The sequence below is a fragment of the Felis catus genome, chromosome F1 (assembly GCF_018350175.1).
Source record: "Felis catus isolate Fca126 chromosome F1, F.catus_Fca126_mat1.0, whole genome shotgun sequence".
Classification (NCBI taxonomy): Eukaryota; Metazoa; Chordata; class Mammalia; order Carnivora; family Felidae; genus Felis; species Felis catus.
In genome coordinates, this window is record NC_058384.1 from 14,251,481 (window position 1) to 14,271,043 (window position 19,563).

At 38.2% G+C, this 19,563-nt stretch overlaps 1 protein-coding gene across 16 annotated transcripts in view; it reads left to right on the forward strand.

The window, feature by feature from the left end:
• DNM3 (dynamin 3) overlaps window positions 1-19,563 on the forward strand; it is a 569,293-nt gene that overhangs the window by 294,308 nt on the left and 255,422 nt on the right. For all 16 annotated transcript variants that reach the window (XM_045049388.1, XM_045049394.1, XM_045049389.1 and 13 more), the window contains one exon: window positions 14,836-14,949. In XM_045049388.1, the coding sequence (XP_044905323.1) occupies window positions 14,836-14,949 (114 nt within the window). The remainder of the gene's footprint in view (window positions 1-14,835; window positions 14,950-19,563) is intronic.

Consider the following 19,563-nt stretch of genomic DNA (forward strand, 5'->3'; position numbering starts at 1 on the left):
GTACTACATATACTATATATATATATATATATATATATATATATATATATATATATTACTATTATTATTATTATTTTGTAATGTGACTAACCAGGGTTGGGTACATTCTGCAACCACAGAACAGAATGATGAAGCCATTGGTTGAAATAGGGACTGAACCTTTGACCTTGACCCTATTCCTATTTTTTTTTTTTAGTATAGTCGTCACACAATATTACATTGCTTTTAGGTGTACAGCTTAATGATTTGACAAGTTTATACATTATGCTACCATCTGTCCTATTACATTGTTATTACAGTATCATTGACTATACTCCCAATGCTGCAACTTTTATTCCCAGGACTTATCCATTCCATAACTGGAAGCATATATCTCCCATTCCCCTCCACCCATTTTGCCCAGTTCCCTCAGTTTAACGTCAGATGTTTATATCATACTCTAGTAGCCAGTTTCAATTTAGGCAAATAGGTTGTTTCCGTTTGCCTGCTGTTAGAAACAATACTGCCAGTCAACATCCCTGTATATGTTGTGGGTTAAAGGCTGGGGCTCTGAGATCAGACCACTAGAGAGACTTTCTTTTATGCAAACATTAAGAGGCTGAATCAAGTGGAGCAAAATAGACAATAGTGCCTAAGCTCCTATGAGGAAGGCCTGTTGGCTACAAGGAGGGTCTTGGCAGTAAAACAGGAGCCTGAGTGCAGTTTCCTCATCGGTCATATAAGGAAAATACTACCTTCCTCAAAGGATTATTCTGTGGATTAAAAGAAATAATAAGCGTGATACTTTTAGCACAGTGCCTGGCTGTGTTTAGTAAATGTTATTATTGTTATTATCCTGGAGTTCCAAGAAATGGAGTCAAATTGTATTCCTAATTTTGCCTATTTTAGATACTTGTGAAATGCTGTTTTGATTTCCTAGAAAGTTAAAACCATGAAAGGAACATCCAAACATACAAATGTCACTAAACAATTTATCATAAAATATTTGATAATTTCATGTCTCAGTTTGATTATTCTTTCAATATGCTCCACCTTATTTGCTTGTTTCACAGCTTCTTTATCCCAGTCATGAGATTAGTTCACCGGATGTGAAAATCAGTTTGTTACATTGTCAGCCCATGGTAAGACACATCTGGGCATAGTCACGGTGGTCCTCATTTGTGATCATGGGGGCAGGGCACATAGCACATTGCCTGGGCCATCAAAGGTATTCAGTAAATACCACTTGACTGACTTATGGAGTGTCTTAGGTGAGAAAGACCTTTGAACATGGTTCCTGACTTAAACTTCCTCTTAAAACTACAAGCATAAGCCCCTTCTGTTTCTCTCTTAGGTGTGTGTTGTCTGTGGGCAGGTTAGCTCCCAAGATGAATAGGGGAGACAATGGGAGAGAGAACAGTCCTGACTACACTTCCCTATTTGTCCTCCTAGATTAAGCAATCTGAGAAGTCACTTTACTCCTGTGTGTGTGGGTGGGTGGGGTGGGGGGGACGGAGATGAGTGAGTAGACAACAGGAGTGCCACCCCACCCCCTACTCTGCAGTATTCTTTAGCTTTCTTCATCTTCTGTTCCATTGGGTTAAAGGGGTAGGTCAGTGGTTAACCAGGAGTGTGGCTAGCCCCCTTTGTGGGAAGAGATCAACAGTCTACTAGTCCTGCTCCTGCTTCTTAAAGCCAGTCCTCTCACACTAACCATGACTCCTTTGGCATCCTCCAAGCACCTCTAGTGGATAGAAGGCTCTGAAATGGGTCAAAACAGTACATCAGTAAAATTCAATCTGGGACCAGTGTGTACTTAAATGTTTCTTCCTCATCTTGTTTTCTGTTTCAAATTACATCCAGTCATATTGTAGCCTATAGAGATTCTGCAGTGATCATATAGCATCTTAATGTATTATAATGTATTAACACTCAGTAATAAAATATCAACAAAATAGACATGTCCTTAATGCAAATATGAACTCGCTCCTGCTATGAAGTTGTCAGAAATTAAAGTCCACAGATTACATCACTGCAAGAGTTTGTAAAGTCTAAGGGACTTGTGGAACATCAAGTTCAAGTAAATCCCCAGTGCATACTCTCTGGGCTTCAGGCTCGGAGGGTCTTGCCTCAGTGGAGTCGGGGTTCCTCCAGAAGCTACACTCTGAGCCAGCCTCCACAAAAATGGGTTGTTCTTACTGGACTTCTGAAGCTGAAATCATCTCTTGTGGCCCTTACTTCAGAGAAAGAGCAAAGGTGGGCCATGAAAGATAATCACAGCACTAGCTCCAAATCAACCAGATTTATTAAGACAAATAGATTCCTTGGTCTAAAGCAGTTATCCCAGGCTATATTTATGTTCCTCCACCCTTTCTTTTCTTTTTGGTTTGAAGCTGCTAAGTACTTCATATTTTTTATTTCAGTATCATTAACATATAGTGTTATATCAGTTTGAGATGTACAATATAGTGATTCAACAACTCTACATATTATTCAGTGATAGTGGTTCATGATAATTATACTCTCAATCCCCATCACCTATTTCACCCATCCTCCCTGTCCGCTCTGGTAACTACCAGTTTGTTCTCTATAGTTAAGAGTCTGTTGTTGTTTTCTCCTCTCTCTATTTTTTTTGTTCTTTTGTTTCTCAATTACCACAGATGAGTGAAATCATGTGATATTTGTCTTTCTCTGACTGACTTATTTCACTTAGCATTTATCCTTCTAGATTCATCCATCTTGTTGCAAATGACAAGATTTCATTCTTTTTTATGACTGGGCAATATTTCTTTGTGTGTGTGTGTGTGTGTGTGTGTGTGTGTGTGTGTATGTGTGTGTGTATGTGTGTGTGTGTGTGTGTGTGTGTATATATATATATATATATATATATATATATCACATCTTCTTTATCCATTCATCTATGAGTGGACACTTGAATTGCTTCCATATTTTGGCTCTTATAAATAATGATGCTATAAACATACAGAGTGTGTATCTTTTTGAATTAGTGTTTTTGTTTTAATTTGCGTTTTTGTTAGTTTTGCACCTAGTAGTGCAATTATTTGACCATACAGTAATTCTACTTTAAATTTTTTGCGGAACCTCCATACTGTCACAGTGATTGCATGAGTTTGCATTCCTACCAACAGTGCATGAGATTTCCTTTTTCTCCACATTATCACCAACACTTGTTTCTTTAATATTTGATTTGAGCCATTCTGACAGGTGTGAAGTGATAGCTCATTTTGGTTCTGATTTGCATTTCCCTGGTGATGAGTGATATTGAGCATCTTTGCACGTGTCTGTTGGCCATTTGAAGGTTCATGTCTTCTGCCCATTTTTAATGGGATTATCTGTGGTTTTTGGTATTGTGGTGTAAGTTTAAAATATATAATTTTGAATACTAACCTCTTATATACCATTTGCAAATATCTTCTCCCATTCAGTAGGTTGTCTTGTTTTGTTGATTGTTTCTTTTGCTGTGCAGAAGCTTTTTGATTTTGGCGTAGTCCCAATAGCTTATTTTTGCTTTTGTTTCCCTTGGCTTAGGAGACATACCTAGAAAAATGTTGCTATGGCTAATGTTAGAGAAATTACTACCTGTGCTATCTTCTGGGATTTTTATGGTTTCAGGTCTTACATTTTGGTCTTTAATTCATTTTTTAAATATTTATTTATTTTTGAGAGAGAGAGAGAGAGAGAGAGAGAGAGAGAGCGCGCGCGTGAGCGTAAACAGGGGAAAGGCAGAGAGAAAGGGAGACACAGAATCTGAAGCAGGCTCCAGGCTCTGAGCTGTCAGCACAGAGCCTGATGCGGGGCTTGAATTTATGAACCCTGAGGTCATGACCTGGGCCTAAGTTGGAGGCTTAACTGACTGAGCCACCCAGGCACCCCAGTCTTTGAGTTTATTTTTGCATATGGTTTGAGAAAGTGGTCCAGTTTCATTCTTTTGTATGTTGCTGTCTAGTTTTCCCAACACCATTTTTTGAAGAGACTGTCTTTTTCCAATTGGTATTCTTCCTTCTTTGTCGTAGATTAATTGATCATAAAAGTATTGGTTTATTTCTGGGCTCTCTTCTATTCCACTGATCTGTGTGTCTATTTTTGTTCCAGTACCATACTGTTTTGATTACTACTTCCTGTACCCTTTTGTAGCTGTGGCCATTGACTACAACAGACATTTAGGGGTATCGGGAAGAGAGAGGGTAGACAGAGGAAACCTTTCTGGTTTACCAGGCTGTCAAACAGTTTTTTTCTAGTTGTTTGTGAACCTATAAATTTACTGGGGGTAGATTCTCTCCCTAAGAAGTTATTCTTGCCACTGTGCACTTAGCCACCAAGGGCAAAGCCATCTGTGCACGTAGTCTGAGAAAAGGGCACTGAAACATTGCTGTCTGTTGCAGTGTTCAGGACTCCGCAGTGGTGGCAACCCTAGTCCCCAGGTCTTAGTTGAGTTCCCTCCCTCTACTGTGCAGTGTATTCAAAAGCTCAGAATTTTTTCTATGCCTTTGTGTTTCCCTTCCTGCCTCTTGTTACATCATTTCTTGATCTCAAAGCCCTGGCCTTGTAAGGAGACTTTCTCCTGCCTGTATAATTAATCCAGAGCAGGTTTGTGAACTTGTGCTGCCATGAAGGGTGACCCTTGAGTCTGTAAATAAGCCACACGAGTCAAGGTTAGTTCTCTACAGTTTTCCCTGACCTCAGATAAAGAATGGCATTGAGGGAAGCTCATTGAACACTTCCTACCTCCCACCTGGGGCCTGAACCTGGTAAATTAAAGCTAGAACCTCAAGAGGGCTCTGTGATACACATGGGCCTCAGTTGCCTTACAGTTTAGAAGTAGTAAATTGAATTCTCCCTCTTGAGGCCTACTAGGGCCTATATGCAGAAAGACTCTTTTCCCTAATATTGAATCCTTGCCTCAGGCACACCTGCTTAGAAAAATCTCTGCCAGCCAAATTCAAGAAGACTATATCCTGAAGATGCCTGTGCTTGCAAAGGCACATCTCTTCCAGCCAGCTGAGCAACTGGCCTGGCCTGTGCCTTTGCTGGGCCCATGTGTTTGTGCAGCATTTACCCAGATAGGCCCTGCGGTGTATATACACTACCCTTACAGAAGCAGCTACTCCTCTGTGGGTAAAGCCTATATATAAGCTTTTATAATCAGCCAACATCAAAATATGGAGCAGTTGATAATATGCAAACTTTTCTTAGGCTGCAACAGTTAAAAGCCAGCTGCAGAGCTGAGAAAAACTTGTATGGTTTACCATAAGCCAAGGCCAAGGTTAAAATGCCCTGCTCACAAAAGTTCAAGGCCCCAAAGCCTTGGCCACATTAGAAGTTTTCCACATGTACTTTTTTTTCTCCCCATAATTTTATTCCTTGTCTGTGTATTAATTTTATGATCCAGGGTGCTGGCCAGATGCTGAGGTCCGAACTCATTCCTGACATAAAAGTTTTGCCATCCCTGACAAAGCCTGAGTTCTTATAGCATGGAGGGGACTGGCTAGAGTAGGAACTCTCCAGAGTAGGCTTGCCGCTAAGAGAGGGCCTGGGCTGTTCTTCTCTCCCCATTGCTGGTCTTGCAGTTGCTTTCACAGTTTCTGTGTTTGGCAAAAGGAGCTTGGGTGATATTTTACGGCAACAATTTTTTTAAATGGTTGAATTCAAGCCTTACAAATATGAACACGCCCTTTCAGCTCTGAAGGTCCCTTCTAGTCATGTAATTATGAGCCTTCTTGCTCTTGTTTACTTGGACGCTCAAAACAGAATTTGATGTTCAAACACCAAGAGGCTGAAAATGGTTACTCTACCGAATGTTGGTAGATTTTTTTTTTTGTAATTTTAAATTTGAATGCAAAATTAACGTATCTTTCTCTATGAAAATAATCTACAATCAACCCCATTTGTCTTGTCATTCGGTTCAAATGTTATTATTTTATTTAGTCTTTGTCTTCTTTTTCTCCCATATTTTCCTTTGTCTTGTTCTTTTTATTTCCCCTCACATTCTTACCTCTTATATTCTGACCATTTTTCCTGAATGCTTGCCTTTTCCTATCTTTTTCTGCTGCTTTACCTTGATTTCGTGATTTCTCTCACCCCTCAATTCTTTTGTGAAAGAGTACTTTAGGAATTGCCTTTCCTTGATTCTTATTTTGAACTGTCATTGGGAAGACAAAAAGCCCATTTGTGGCAAATATGCTTCCTTTTCCAGAAAGGGCTGGAAGTAGGCCAGAGCTTCTTAAATATTTTATGACAGCAACTTTACTTGCTGACAGCATTCGGTACTGACACACTTCCATGGGTGCCTGTGAAGGGATGTGGGCCATGTGCATTCACAACATGCTAGCTGTCATTCTCTCTTTTTTTTTCTCCAAATGAGAAAGCCTATTGCAATGCAATGACTGTCGTTTCATAGAATGTAATATCTAATTATTTTTGTCAATTCTTTGCAAATTTCATTTTAACTGTGATTAGTAACTCATAATATCCATATAGCACAATTGAATATATCCACTGGACCAAATCATGTTTTCTAAGTATCCTATTTAGCTATAACATTCAGCACTTCTAGAAATAGTGGTGCATCCTTGAGAGATTAATCCAATGGTGCCAGTAGGATCAGGCCAGTTATTACTTCACATCATCTTAAATCCCCAAAACTCCATTCGTGTCTTCACTTACATGGTGTGCACATTTTTTTAAACCTCCTTAGCACCTCCAGTCTCTTCATCTTTCCATTTTCTGCCTTTCTATTAGGCCCCTCCTGGTCTCATTTCTCTGCCTGGGCTGGATTGAATGGATGATCACCTGAAGTAGTCCTTTGCCCCAAATCTTCAACATCTTTACACCCATGTACTTAGATCACGTGGACCTAGAAATTCAGAACGCTAGATCAATTTCCCTTTATCTTCTCTTTTTCTACTTCTAGTGTGTAGAGCACTGCTGGCGATGATAATACAACTATGCACATTGTATCCCTGCAATCTATGGCCTTCATTCTCAGCTTTCCACCATTTGTTTTAAAGAATTTATTTTTTAATTTTTATTTTAAAAATTTTTAATGTTTATTTATTTTTTATTTGTTTTAATTTTTTTAAGTTTATTCTCAGAGTGAGAGTGAGTGGGATACGGGTGGAGAGAGAGAGAGAGAGAGAGAGAGAGAGAGAGAGAGAGAGAGAGCGAGGATCCCAAGTAGGCTCTGCACTGTCAGTGCAGAGCCTGATGTGGGGCCCAAACTCACAAACCATGAGACCACAGCTTGAGCCAAAATCAAGAGTCGGATGCCTAATTGGCTGAGCCACCCAGGCGCCCCAAGAATTTGTGTTTTTAGAGAACTTTTAGGTTTACAACAAAATGGAGTCAAGGTACAGAGATTCTTCATACACCCTCTGCCTCCACGTATCCGTAGCCTCCCCTATTACCATATAACTCATCAGATTTTTTTTTTTAACCAGGGATGAATGTATCCTCACGCAACATACATAGTTACCTTAGGGTTCACTCTCAGAGTTGTACATTGTATGGGTTTGGAAAAAGGTATAATGATTATATATATATATATATATATATATATATATATATATATATATATATATATCCTTCATTATAATAGCACACAAATTCGTTTTAACCCTAAAAATCCTCTGTGCTCTGCCTATTCATCACTTCTCCCACCCTTACCCTCATCCCTGACAATAGCTAATTTTTTTTATTGTCTCCGTAGTTTTGCCTTTTCTAGAATATTCCATTGTTGAAATCATATACTCTATAGCCTTTTAATTTAATTTATTTTATTTTTTAACATGTTTTTTTTAAATATGAAATTTGTTGTCAAATTGGTTTCCACTCAACACCCAGTGCTCATCCCAACAGGTGCCCTCCTCAGTGCCCATCACCCTCTTTCCCCTCCCACCCACCTCCCATCAACCCTCAATTTATTCTCAGTCTTTAAGAGTCTCTTATGGTTTGGCTCCCCCCTCTCTAACCTTTTTTTTCCTTCCTCCTCACCCTGCCATGGTCTTCTGTTAAGTTTCTCAGGATCCACATAAAAGTAAAAACATACGGTATCTGTCTTTCTCTGGATGACTTATTTCACTTAGCATAACACTCTCCACTTCCATCCACGTTGCTACAAAAGGCCAGATTTCATTCTTTCTCACTGCCACATAGTATTCCATTGTGTATATAAACCACAATTTCTTTATCCATTCATCAGTTGATGGACATTTAGGCTCTTTCCATAATTTGGCTGTTGTTGAAAGTGCTGCTATAAACATTGGGATACAAGTGCCCCCATGCATCAGCACTCTTGTATCCCTTGGGAAAATTCCTACCATTGTCTATAGCTTTTTTAGATTGGCTTATTTTACCTAGTAAAACGCATCTCGATTTCCTTTATGTCTTTTCATGGCATGATACCTCATTCTTTTTAGTGCTGAATAAAATTCCATGATCTAGATGTACCATGGTGTGTTTATCCACTCATCTACTGAAGGACATCTCATTTACTTCCAAATTTTGGCAATTATGAACAAAGCTGCTATAAACATGCATGTGTGTCCATAAGTTTTTAACTCCTTTTGGTGAATACTAAGGATCACGATTTCTGGATCACATGGTTAGAATATATTTAGTTTCATAAGAGACTGCCAAACTGTCTTCCAAAGTGGCTGTACCATTTTGCATTCCTGCCAGCAAAGGTATGGGAGTTCCTGGTGTTCCACATCCTGCATTTGTGGTTGTTAGTTTTCTGGATTTGGGGCATTTTTATTAGGTGTGTAGTGGTATCTCATTGTTTGAATTTGCATTTCCCTGATGGCATACGATATGGAGGATCTTTCTGTATGCTTATTTGCCATTTGTATGAGGCATCTGTTAAAGTCTTTGGCCCATTTTTTAATCAGATTGTGTGTTTTCTTATTATTGAGTTTTAATATTTGAGTTTTGTATATTTTAGATAACTGTCCTTTATCACGTAGGTTTTTTGCAAATATTTTCTCCCAATCCGTGACTTGCCTTCTAATTCTCTTGAAATTGTCTTTTGCAGAGCAGATGTTTTTTAATTTTAATGATTCCAGCTTATCAGTTATTTACTTCATGGGTTATGTCTTTGGTGCTGTATCTAGAAAGGCATCACTATACCCAAAATCATCTAGATTTTTTCTCCTATGTTATCTTTTATGAATTCTGTAGTGCTGTGTTTTGTCAGCCATATTTTACTAACTCTTGTTATGTTCACTCTTTCAATTACTGAGGAATTGTTTCATGCTCTCATTAAGCCTTCTTTCCAACTTCTCACCCTCACTCTCCTGCAGATAATTTAGTCTCTGCCCTTATCAAGAGAAATGGGAAGATCAAATATAACCTTCCCAAACTTTCTACCCTTTTCCTCACAAAGGACACACATCTGCCCTTACTCTCCCAACCTCTCCAGGTTCACAAGATGAGGTAGTCCCATTTCTGTTCAAGGACAGTCCCTTTCTGTACTCTTTATGCTTCATTCCTCTTCTTTATATTATTTTTTTTATATCACCTATCTCTTATTCTGTACTGTTATTTCTCTTCAACCAATAAATATGCTCAGTACTTGACTATCCTTAAAAAGAAAAAAAGAATCCAAAACAACAATAAAATAGCAGCAGCAGCAACAATGCCACTACCTCCTTTGCTCCTGTGTCTTATTTTAACTGTCTTTCATCCTCCTCTGGACAGAGCTCTTTTCAATTATTGTCTCCATTTTTTACTTCCTATTCACCTTTCAATCCAGTGAACTCTGATTTATCCTGTCACAGCACTGCAATCGGCATGGCTGAAGACACCATGATGTCTGCATTGCACTTTACACATCCCTCTCTGTGTTGAATTTGACACTTCCAACTACACTGTCCTTGAAGTTCTCCTTGCCTTTGGCCTCCATGACCTTATTGCTATTATTTCTCTGACATTCCTTTTCAGGCTCTTTTCTGACCTCTTCTTAAATGTTGGTATTTCTCCAGGATTCCACTGTGAGCCACTGCTATTTCACTCAAAGTTTTAACTGACATATCTGTATCTATCTATATATGCCTATATCTATATCTATATCATCTATCTATGCCTATATCTATATATCTGTATTTATATCCAGATGTAGGACTTGGAAGTCTTCATTTCTACTCCTAACATTGCCATTTTGCTTCAGAGGTCGGGTCCCTTCTATGTGTGTTTTCTATAGGTACGTCAAATTCAACATGACCTTGGCTGAATTTATCCTCAACTCCTCTACTTTCCAACACTTGGTTCTTCTTCTCTGTTCCTTATAGGTTGGTAGCCCCAAGAGTTTCAAAATCATTTTAGAACAGCACAACGTCCAATAAAAATATAATGTAAACCACATATGTAATTTAAACTTTTCTGACAGCGACATTAAAAAATAAAATGAGGGGTGCCTGGGTGGTTAAGTCAGTTAAGTGTCTAACTTCAGCTCAGGTCATATCTCATGGTTCATGAGTTGGAAGCCCGTGCCAGTCTCTGTGCTGACAGCTCAGAGCCTGGAGCCTGCCTCAGATTCTGTGTCTCCTTCTCTCTCTGCCCCTCCCCAACTCACGCTGTGTGTCTATCTCTCAAAAAATGATAAACATTGAAAAAACTTTTTTAAATAAACTGAAACAGTGGAATGAATACTAAAAACCAATTTTATTTAACCTAATGTATTCAACATAATATTATTTCAATATATGATAAATCTGAAAACAGTTACGAGGTTTTTGTTTTTGTTTTTGATACTAAGTTCTCAAAATCTAGGTTGCATTTTACACTTCTTGAACACCTGAATTGAAACTAGTCACTAGGGCCTAATGACCATGTGTGGCTACTGTAAAGTACAGTTCTAGAGTCTTTACATTCACTAATCTCTCTCTCATCTAGTTATAATTCCTGTTGATTTTATTTCATGGGTGTTTCGCCAGTAAGTTTATTTATTTTCATCCTTACTACATCATGGCTTTAGTTCACACCTTGGTCATTTCTCATTTGAGTTATTGCAATAGCTTACATAATCTAGTTTCTCTGTCTTGGAGAGAGTGCAAATCCACTAGAATGAAGGAGGATATAGTAGAATAACTCCTTATATGTACTTTTATCTAGAAAATAAGAAAGCAATTCGGACCTATTAATATTTAATACACATATTGATGCCAGCACCCTTGCTCTGTATTTTTGAGAAGTAATAATAAAATGGAAATGTAAGACATAAAGTACATTTTCCCCACAAAATAAAAAACTTTTAGTATGGTTGATTTTATCTTCATGCAGACTTTCAAATTTCTCTGTATATTTCTATATGATGTACATAATTTATTAATACAATGGTTACATATAATTTAAAAATAAATTTATATATGTACTTGAAATTTATTTTAGTACTGCCAGGAGGAGTGAGATCAGTAAAATTTAGAGTCTCATGGAACTGGATCCACTCTGACTTTACCCTACCTGCCTCCCCGACCTCAACTTCTTCATCCCCACCACACATTTTCTGTATTAAGTGGCTCTTTCATATTTTGTTCCTGTTTGTTCTTCATACAGATAAACAAATTCCAGTAAAACCTTGGTTTGTGAGTATAATTCATTCTGGAAACATGCTTGTAATCCAAAGTGCTTATGTATCAAAGGGAATTTCCCCATAAGAAATAATGGAAATCCAGGTAATTTGTTTCACAACCCAAAAGTATTTACATAAAAATTATTATAATACCATAATATAATACAAAATAATAAAGAAAATACAAAATGTAAAGAAAAATAAACAAGTTAACCTGTGCTTACCTTTGAAAACCTTCATGGCTGGTGTGAGGGAGACGAAAGAGGAGGGTTATTATGTAGGACAACTTTCACTATCACTAACAGATCAGTGCTATCTATTGCTTCAATGGAGTCTTTTTCTTTTCGTGCAGCTTTAACAAGGAGCCTATCCAATGACACTTGCTCTTGCCTCCTTTAGAGGATTTCACGGAAATGTGACATTGCATTGTCATTAAACAGGTTCATCGCTCGCACTGCTCCAACTTTATTTGGGTGGTGCTTTTCTACAAAATTTTGCACCGTTCCCCACATTTTACACATCTCCCTAATCTCATTTGAAGTGAGGGATTTCTCCATCTTTTTCTCCTCTTCCTCTGTAGACGAGATGCAGATGTAGACTTCTTATAAAATCTTGCAATTTTAGCCACTCACATACCTCATTTGTACTGCTCAATGATTTCCTTAACTTCCACTGTATTCATCTTCTTACCGCCTTTCTTTTCCACCTTTTCCTGCATGGAGGCCATTGCATACGTTTGCATGGATGTTGACTACAGTACAGTATTAATAAACTCTTGTCATATATTGTATTTAATGTAACTGGCAATAAGGCAGCAGAGGAAAGGGTCTATGTCTGCAGGCAACCTGACCTAGAATGAAGTAAAGTATCCCTAAGCTTACTCTTGTACGGAAAAGCAAAGGACCTTCTATAGGTCCTTTGAAGTGACAAAAAATACACTAGTTCCAGTTGTGGGCACCTTCTAATGTTCTGAAAAATCACTGATTTCTGCCAAACACCATGGCCTGAGACCGAGCATCTGAGCATGGGAGATGATCACCCACAATTCCACAACAAGAGAGAGAGAGAAGAAGCGTTGGCTCAGTTATGATCATGTGACATTCAGCATCATGTACTACTTGTATTGCAAGACACTGCTCTTTATCAAGTTAAAATTTATTAGAAATGTTTGCTCGTCTTGCAGAATACTTGCTGGACAAGTTACTTGCAATCCAAGGTTTTACTGTACTCCCTGACCTGGCATTCTGTTTCTCTTCCAGGCTCTTCTGAGATACCATTTCTTCAAAGAAAGCCTATGACAACTTCCTAAATTGTGTCAAGTGCCCCTTCCCTTGCTTGACATACATTTCTTATTATACTATTAGATTGAAATTAAATCTTTATGGATATGCCTTCTCTACTAAGCTGTAAGATTCGTGAGGCAAGGATTGTGGCATCATCATATTTTTTCATCTTGACATATGATAGGTTCTTTAGAAATGTTCACTGCACTACTTTCATGCCTTTCCTTGTTGGATACAGCCTGTCCTACCAGGAGTGAAATAGCGATTTGCTCACTGCAATTTATGGAGTAACTGAAAGACTTCCATTCTATCCAAAGATGCACGAAAGCATACTTTCATTTTAGTACTGCGATTAGTATGCTATTTGTAAGAACCTCATAGGGTCGATAACAATGTTAGTGTGAAATAATTTGACCACTTGCTTCTTACTAGAAATTAGATGAGATTACTTGCTGTAGGAGAGTGAAGTTTTGACTGTATGTGTACAAGCAGTGGCCATCAAACTTCACTATGAATAATCACCCTGGACACATGTTTAAGTGTAGACTTCTGGGGTTTCATATGTACATATTCTGATTCATTTGGACTGGGGGTGGCCCAAGAATCTGTGTTTTGGAAAAGCATCCCGATGGTTATAATATAGTCGGTAGAAACCATACTTTGAGAAGTATTATTTCCTTCTTTCTGAAGTAGAGAGTAAGAGGCAGGAGTAATTTTGAACAATTGAGATAACTGCCTTAGAGATGGAGTGAGGTTCTGTGTAGAGGTTTACAGAAGTTACAGAGCATTAGAAAGGAGAATGGACACCTAGGAAAGCTGAAGCAGGGAATCAAGGGTGGCAAGGACTGAGGGTGTGGAGAGAGTCTTGAAGATCAAGAATAACAACTTTGGCTTATTTCACAATTTTCCCTAGGATTGACTTTTCTTCTTTAGCAAGAAAACTTATTATCAATAATTTTAAAAAATCTATTCAGGTAATTCATCTTCATTTAGGAACTGACACTCAGTAGTCATTAAATAAGTAAATTTTTTGCTATTTCAGGGTCTCTAGGATATTGATTAATTTAGGTATAGGATGATTATTGATATTTAGAACAGTGTCATGTAACTCCATACAGTATTTCATTTTTGGTTCTATGACAACAAAAACTGTCTGGCATAGGGGAGATGGTTATCTGTGCCCTGTGAAAAAGCAGAATTTAACTTTGCAACTCTGAGAAAAAGTTAGATTTTCACTTAAAAGCCATTTATAAATAATTTCTATCAGAGCTATAATCTAAGTTATTAATATGTTTTAAAATTTAAAAGCTGTTTATAGGTTTTTATGAGGATGCTACATGCTTTTTAGCATGACAAATAACAACCAGAAGTAGATGGATAAATCTAGACCATTAAGAAGCTCCAAACTTTTAGTTTTTGCTTATTGTTTCAGCTTTCTTGAACCTCATTCAGTTTTATTTAGAGTGGTGAACTGTTAACAAGGAACTAATTGGTTGACTTGAGTTTCTTCTTTTTACCATTTGGTGGCCAGTCTCTGGTGAAAAATCCTAATGAGATGCAAACCAGACAAACAAATGGACCAGTGGACTGGGAGGGGGGAGAGAGGCAGTGGGCCTGGAGAGTTTATTATTGTTCACCCAATCAACTAAATATGTTTTAATTATAGCAGCAATGCCATAAATAGGCTGAGCACAAGCCTATTAGTCTGCCTCATTCAATTCTTTTCTGTTTCAGTTGCTTTGCTTCCACCATCCATATAAGTCTGCAATTTTAGTTTTGTCCATTTGATGGGAGAGATTTCCCTCTGGTTATCTGTAGTTTGGGAAGATAAATTGTCTTAAATAGCTCAATAGAGGGTGAGCTTTGGGGAAACAATGTTGTTCTTAGTGCAATTTATATCTTGTTTTTAACTCCACTTAGTACAAGACCTATGCTCTCGATTGGTTCACATTAAATTCAACATCTCTGCCAATCTGTGCTCTCTTGTAGGTGATTCGTAAGGGATGGTTAACCATCAGCAACATTGGCATCATGAAAGGAGGCTCTAAGGGATACTGGTTCGTCCTTACTGCTGAAAGCTTGTCCTGGTACAAAGATGACGAGGTAAGTCACAGAGAATCACAATTATTTTATTAAAGTGTTTACAATTTCCAATTAATTGATATTATTGTGATGTACAGTTCCAAGACATGAGTGATTCTCTTTCAGTAAGACATAGCTTGGGGTGTTTGAAGAAGCATTGTTTTTTCTTCATAGATTCTTAATTTATAATACTCCCCTCAAATTTCTTTTATTGCTCTGGTATAGTCACATGTTTGCTAACCCGAAGAAATGGAGTTAGGGGTCAGTAGTTGGAAATTTCCTTCTTTGTAATAATGATGAGATACTGATATAGGGACAATTTTCATTAAATAATGTGTTGAAAAAACCCAGGGATATAGAGCATCTTAAGAATGAAATTAATAGCACTGATGCAGAGTTAATAAAGAATTTTGGAATTGTTGGCTGTGACATCTGTTTCAAATGACAGGCTTTTGAAAATGTCCAAATCAATAGTCTTCAAGCAAGCCCCAGGTAATTGTTTATATGAATTTTGTTGTTTGAAAATTTGATATCTATGTAAAAGCCTGAATTATGATAATTATGTTCTCTGGCTCATGTTAGATGTTAATCATTTTGGCCCTGTGACTTACTACTCATTTTAATCTGGTAGCTTTAAAAGTGCAAAAAGTCCTATCAATCTTGTGGACCCATTAGAGTGCTATCAAGTGATACTGCTAAATTTGGGAGGTCATGGATGAAATTAAACTATGTTTTGGAAATTTTAAGAGCTCTGGTCTGACCTGAGCTATTTTTGGTGCTTATAATGCAGTCCACAAACATTAGATAAGAATACTTTGTGATTTAGAAAGCTATTTACAGGTAAGATTGCCTCAATTTTGTTTGGCTGTAAAGGGCATGTATTTCAGAGTTAAAAGTCCTTCCAATCCTGGCTTGGTATTCTTTTTGAAAGTCCTACAAGGTACCTTTGTGAGTTGTTAGAGTTCAAGTTTCTTGTCTTACATAGTTCTTTCTGCTTCCTAAGTACTTTGTGAACAATAGTATATTAATCAGATGATCAGTTGATGGCCACTAAGTTTTCTTCAGTAAGGGAAATAGAATATTATAGAAATGTACAGAAACAATTTTTACACAAAAGCTTTACAATATTTTTTTATGTCATATATTTCACTGACTTCAGTCAAACATGGAGTGGTTGTTGTAAGGGTCTGAGAATTAGCAATGGTTTCTTTCCTTTGCTGGCTGCTCAGATAGCCCTGTCATTCCGTGGAAAGCTCCAGTCTTCAAAGACCACAGCTTCGGGAGCTCTGAGATGCCTGTCTAGATAGAAAAATCAGTAAATAGAGTGTCTTCTTCTTTTGTGTTCATTTGCCTTAAGAGATCTTCTCTTAGATACATTTTGTTTCCAAGGACTTAGAGGACTATTTATGTACATTTAAATTCATATTGGTTTGGAAGCTTTTATCAGTTATTCTGGGGAAAGCAAAAGATTTTGCTGAGGATTCATAATAATAATAGCTGGTGTTTTTTCGTAGGTTAAAACACCTATATATGGTCCTATATGGACTCATTCAGTCCACATTGTAACCCTAAGGATAAGTGCTGTTGTTATCCCCATTTTTCAGAGAAAAGTAAACAAACAAAAAAAAAACCCCACCTATTCAAAAAGTCCTTTCTGTAGGACTCAGTTTCCCTTATTGCAGAATACTTGGTGTTTGTGAGCATAACTAATTTCCCAAGGTCACATAGCTAGTTGGTGGCAAAGCAGAAATTCAAACTCAGGCTATCTGGCTTCTGAGCTCATGTCTTCAATCACAAGTGTGTGCAAGAATCCCAGAGATGCTGCAGTTGTCCAAGTCAACCTTATCCCACAGAGGTTTTATTTAGACAAGTTCCAGGCATATTGGCATTGACCTTTTTGTGGGTGTTAGTATGAGGGGCTCTGAAGATAATAGGAGTAGCTACTGTTATTGGAATATGGCTTTGGGGTTCTCTTGTCTGGCTATGTGGGCACTGAAACAAGGCCATTGGAAGGCACGTGATGCCCCCTGTAGGGAAGAAGAATCTTTGAGAGCTTTGTAAGTTAATGATCAATACTCATCCCTTCCATTCCTCTAGAAACTCAAGATAACTTTTTACAAAATCTCTGCTGCTGAAGCTCCCTCATGAGCATTTGCTTACAACAAATAGAAAATACATGTGTGCAATTATAATACTAACTGAGTGCTGGAGACATTTTATTAAAGGTATTTGGGCATGGGGCGGTGGGATGGGAATGACCCTTGAAATATGATGGAGTGATCTGGATGAAGAAAGTTTAGGAAAGGGTTGTTTTCTTAGTTTAGTCGATTTCAAAAAAGAGAAAATGACAAAGTTGCTGCTTTGTGGAATGAACAGATAGACAATGCAATGGTAAGTGCTCTGAAGAAAATAAAATGGGGTAGTAAGCTAGAAAGTGATGGGGGAAGAACCTGTAGTTTGGGTGTTTGGGAGGAAGTAACATCGAATTAGAGGCTGGGATGATGAGCTGTGTAGAAGATTTTATCGAAGAAAATTCCAGCAAGAGGGCATCATAAGTAAACCCCCACCCCACCCCAGGATGGCAGCCAGCAGGAATACTGTGGCTGGAATGTGATAGCATGGGAGAGAGAGGTAGGAAATAAAATCAGAGGTACCAGTGGGTGGGGTCTTATCAGACCCCATGCACTAATTTGGATTAAAAAAATTTTTAATGTTTATTTATTTTTGAGAGAGAGAGAGAGGGAGGGAGGGAGACAGGGCATGAGCAGAGGAGGGGCGGAGAGAGAGGGAGACACAGAATCCGAAGCAGGCTCCAGGCTCTGAGCTGTTAGCACAGAACCTGACGTGGGGTTTGAATCCATGAACCACGAGATCGTGACCTGAGCCTAAGTCGGATACTTAACTGAATGAGCCACCCAGGAACCCCCTAATTTGGATTTTATTTCAAGGATAATTGAAAACTATTGGCTTGTTCCAACGGGATGTAACATAATTGGATTTATGTTTTAGAAAGACCACTCTGGCTGCTGGGTTGGGCATAATGCGTGGGATGGAATGTGTATGTGGAAGGAGGCGAGTGGTAAGAATGGAAGATGGGAGACCAGCTAGCTAGGAGACTGTAGCAATGGTCCAGGCAAGAGAAGATGGTGGCTTATACTGGGTGGCTTGAGAAGAGCTCTTGAATTCAGGCTGGCAAATTGATGGGCCACATACTGCAGCCATTAGCTACTGTTACTCATTAGAACTCTGCTCCAGAAACAACATAAAATGTTTTCAAAATATTAATGCCTGACTCACAAATGGCCTCTATCTTTAAATTGTTTGTGTCAGTGGGGCAGAGCGTTTTTCCACTGGAGCCATCCTCATTCATCCCCACCTCACCGTTCCTTGACCACCACCACTGTCATCCTCTACTCTGCTTTATTTCTCTTGCGAGAGTTTCCTACCATTGCAGACCACCTTTGAGCTTGCTGTCAGGGTTAAAGGGAGAGTACAGCACTGTTCCTTGATTTCTGCTTGTATTCAACAAATAGTTATTAGTGTCAGCTGGAAGCAGAAGCTGGAAGGGAGGGTGTGGGGAAAGGAGGCCAAGAAGAAACATCAGGAGGGTTGGGCTTAGAAGTAGTGACGAGTCTCTGGCCTCTTGACTTTGTACCGTCTTTTAGCAGCAGTGTTTTAAATGATACTTAGATTCCAAAGAAGTCTTACTGCCATCCTTCAAATTTAACATGATTCTTTGGGCAACCTCGAAAACCCCAATTTAGAATATTGCTTTGTGAAAATAAGCCTAAATTCTAACTCAACTTTTGGAGTCAATTTGTTGGTAAATTAAATGCTCTTTCTTTATTCCCATGGTATCCCTCTATACCCACATCAATATCTGCATACTTGTAAATCCTGTTATATGACAATTTATCTTTCTTAGTCAAGCAAATGTGACACAGTAAATATCATTAAGTTAGTTATAGATTCATCGTTTATTCAATGACAAATTTACATTCAAATTTTCATAGAGGATTATCATTGTTTTTTCCGTGTTCTGCCATCTTCCTACTTTCTTGTGTAATTAGACTGGTATGTTTTCATTATATCTAATTGGCTGTTGAATAAATAGCATATTATGCCATATGCTATAGGTATGACTTTATTTAAGTCATGACAAGTTTGTAATAATATAAATGACTTATGAAATACATTTGAGATGAAGAAAAATGACTCAAACTTTTTCCAGGATCACACTAATTGAACAAAAGACCCTATGGACTGTATGCTTGGTACAACAAAGGCAGTGAGGTATGAAGGACATGGATTTGCAGTGGCTAATGCCAGTGTTGGAATAAGTCCGTCTTCTCTGGGCCTCTGCTTTTCTTTTCACTTGTTGCATGGGGACCTTTGCCGAGCAAACCACCTGAAAGAGATTTTCTAGGGTTCTAAGAAATCATTTATTAATAAATACTTTTTTTTTAAATTTTTTAAATGTTTATTTATTTTTGAGACAGAGAGAGACAGAGCATAAATGGGGGAGGGTCAGAGAGAGGGAGACACAGAATCTGAAGCAGGCTCCAGGCTCTGAGCTGTCAGCACAGAGCCCGACGTGGGACTCAAACTCACGGACCGTGAGATCATGACCTGAGC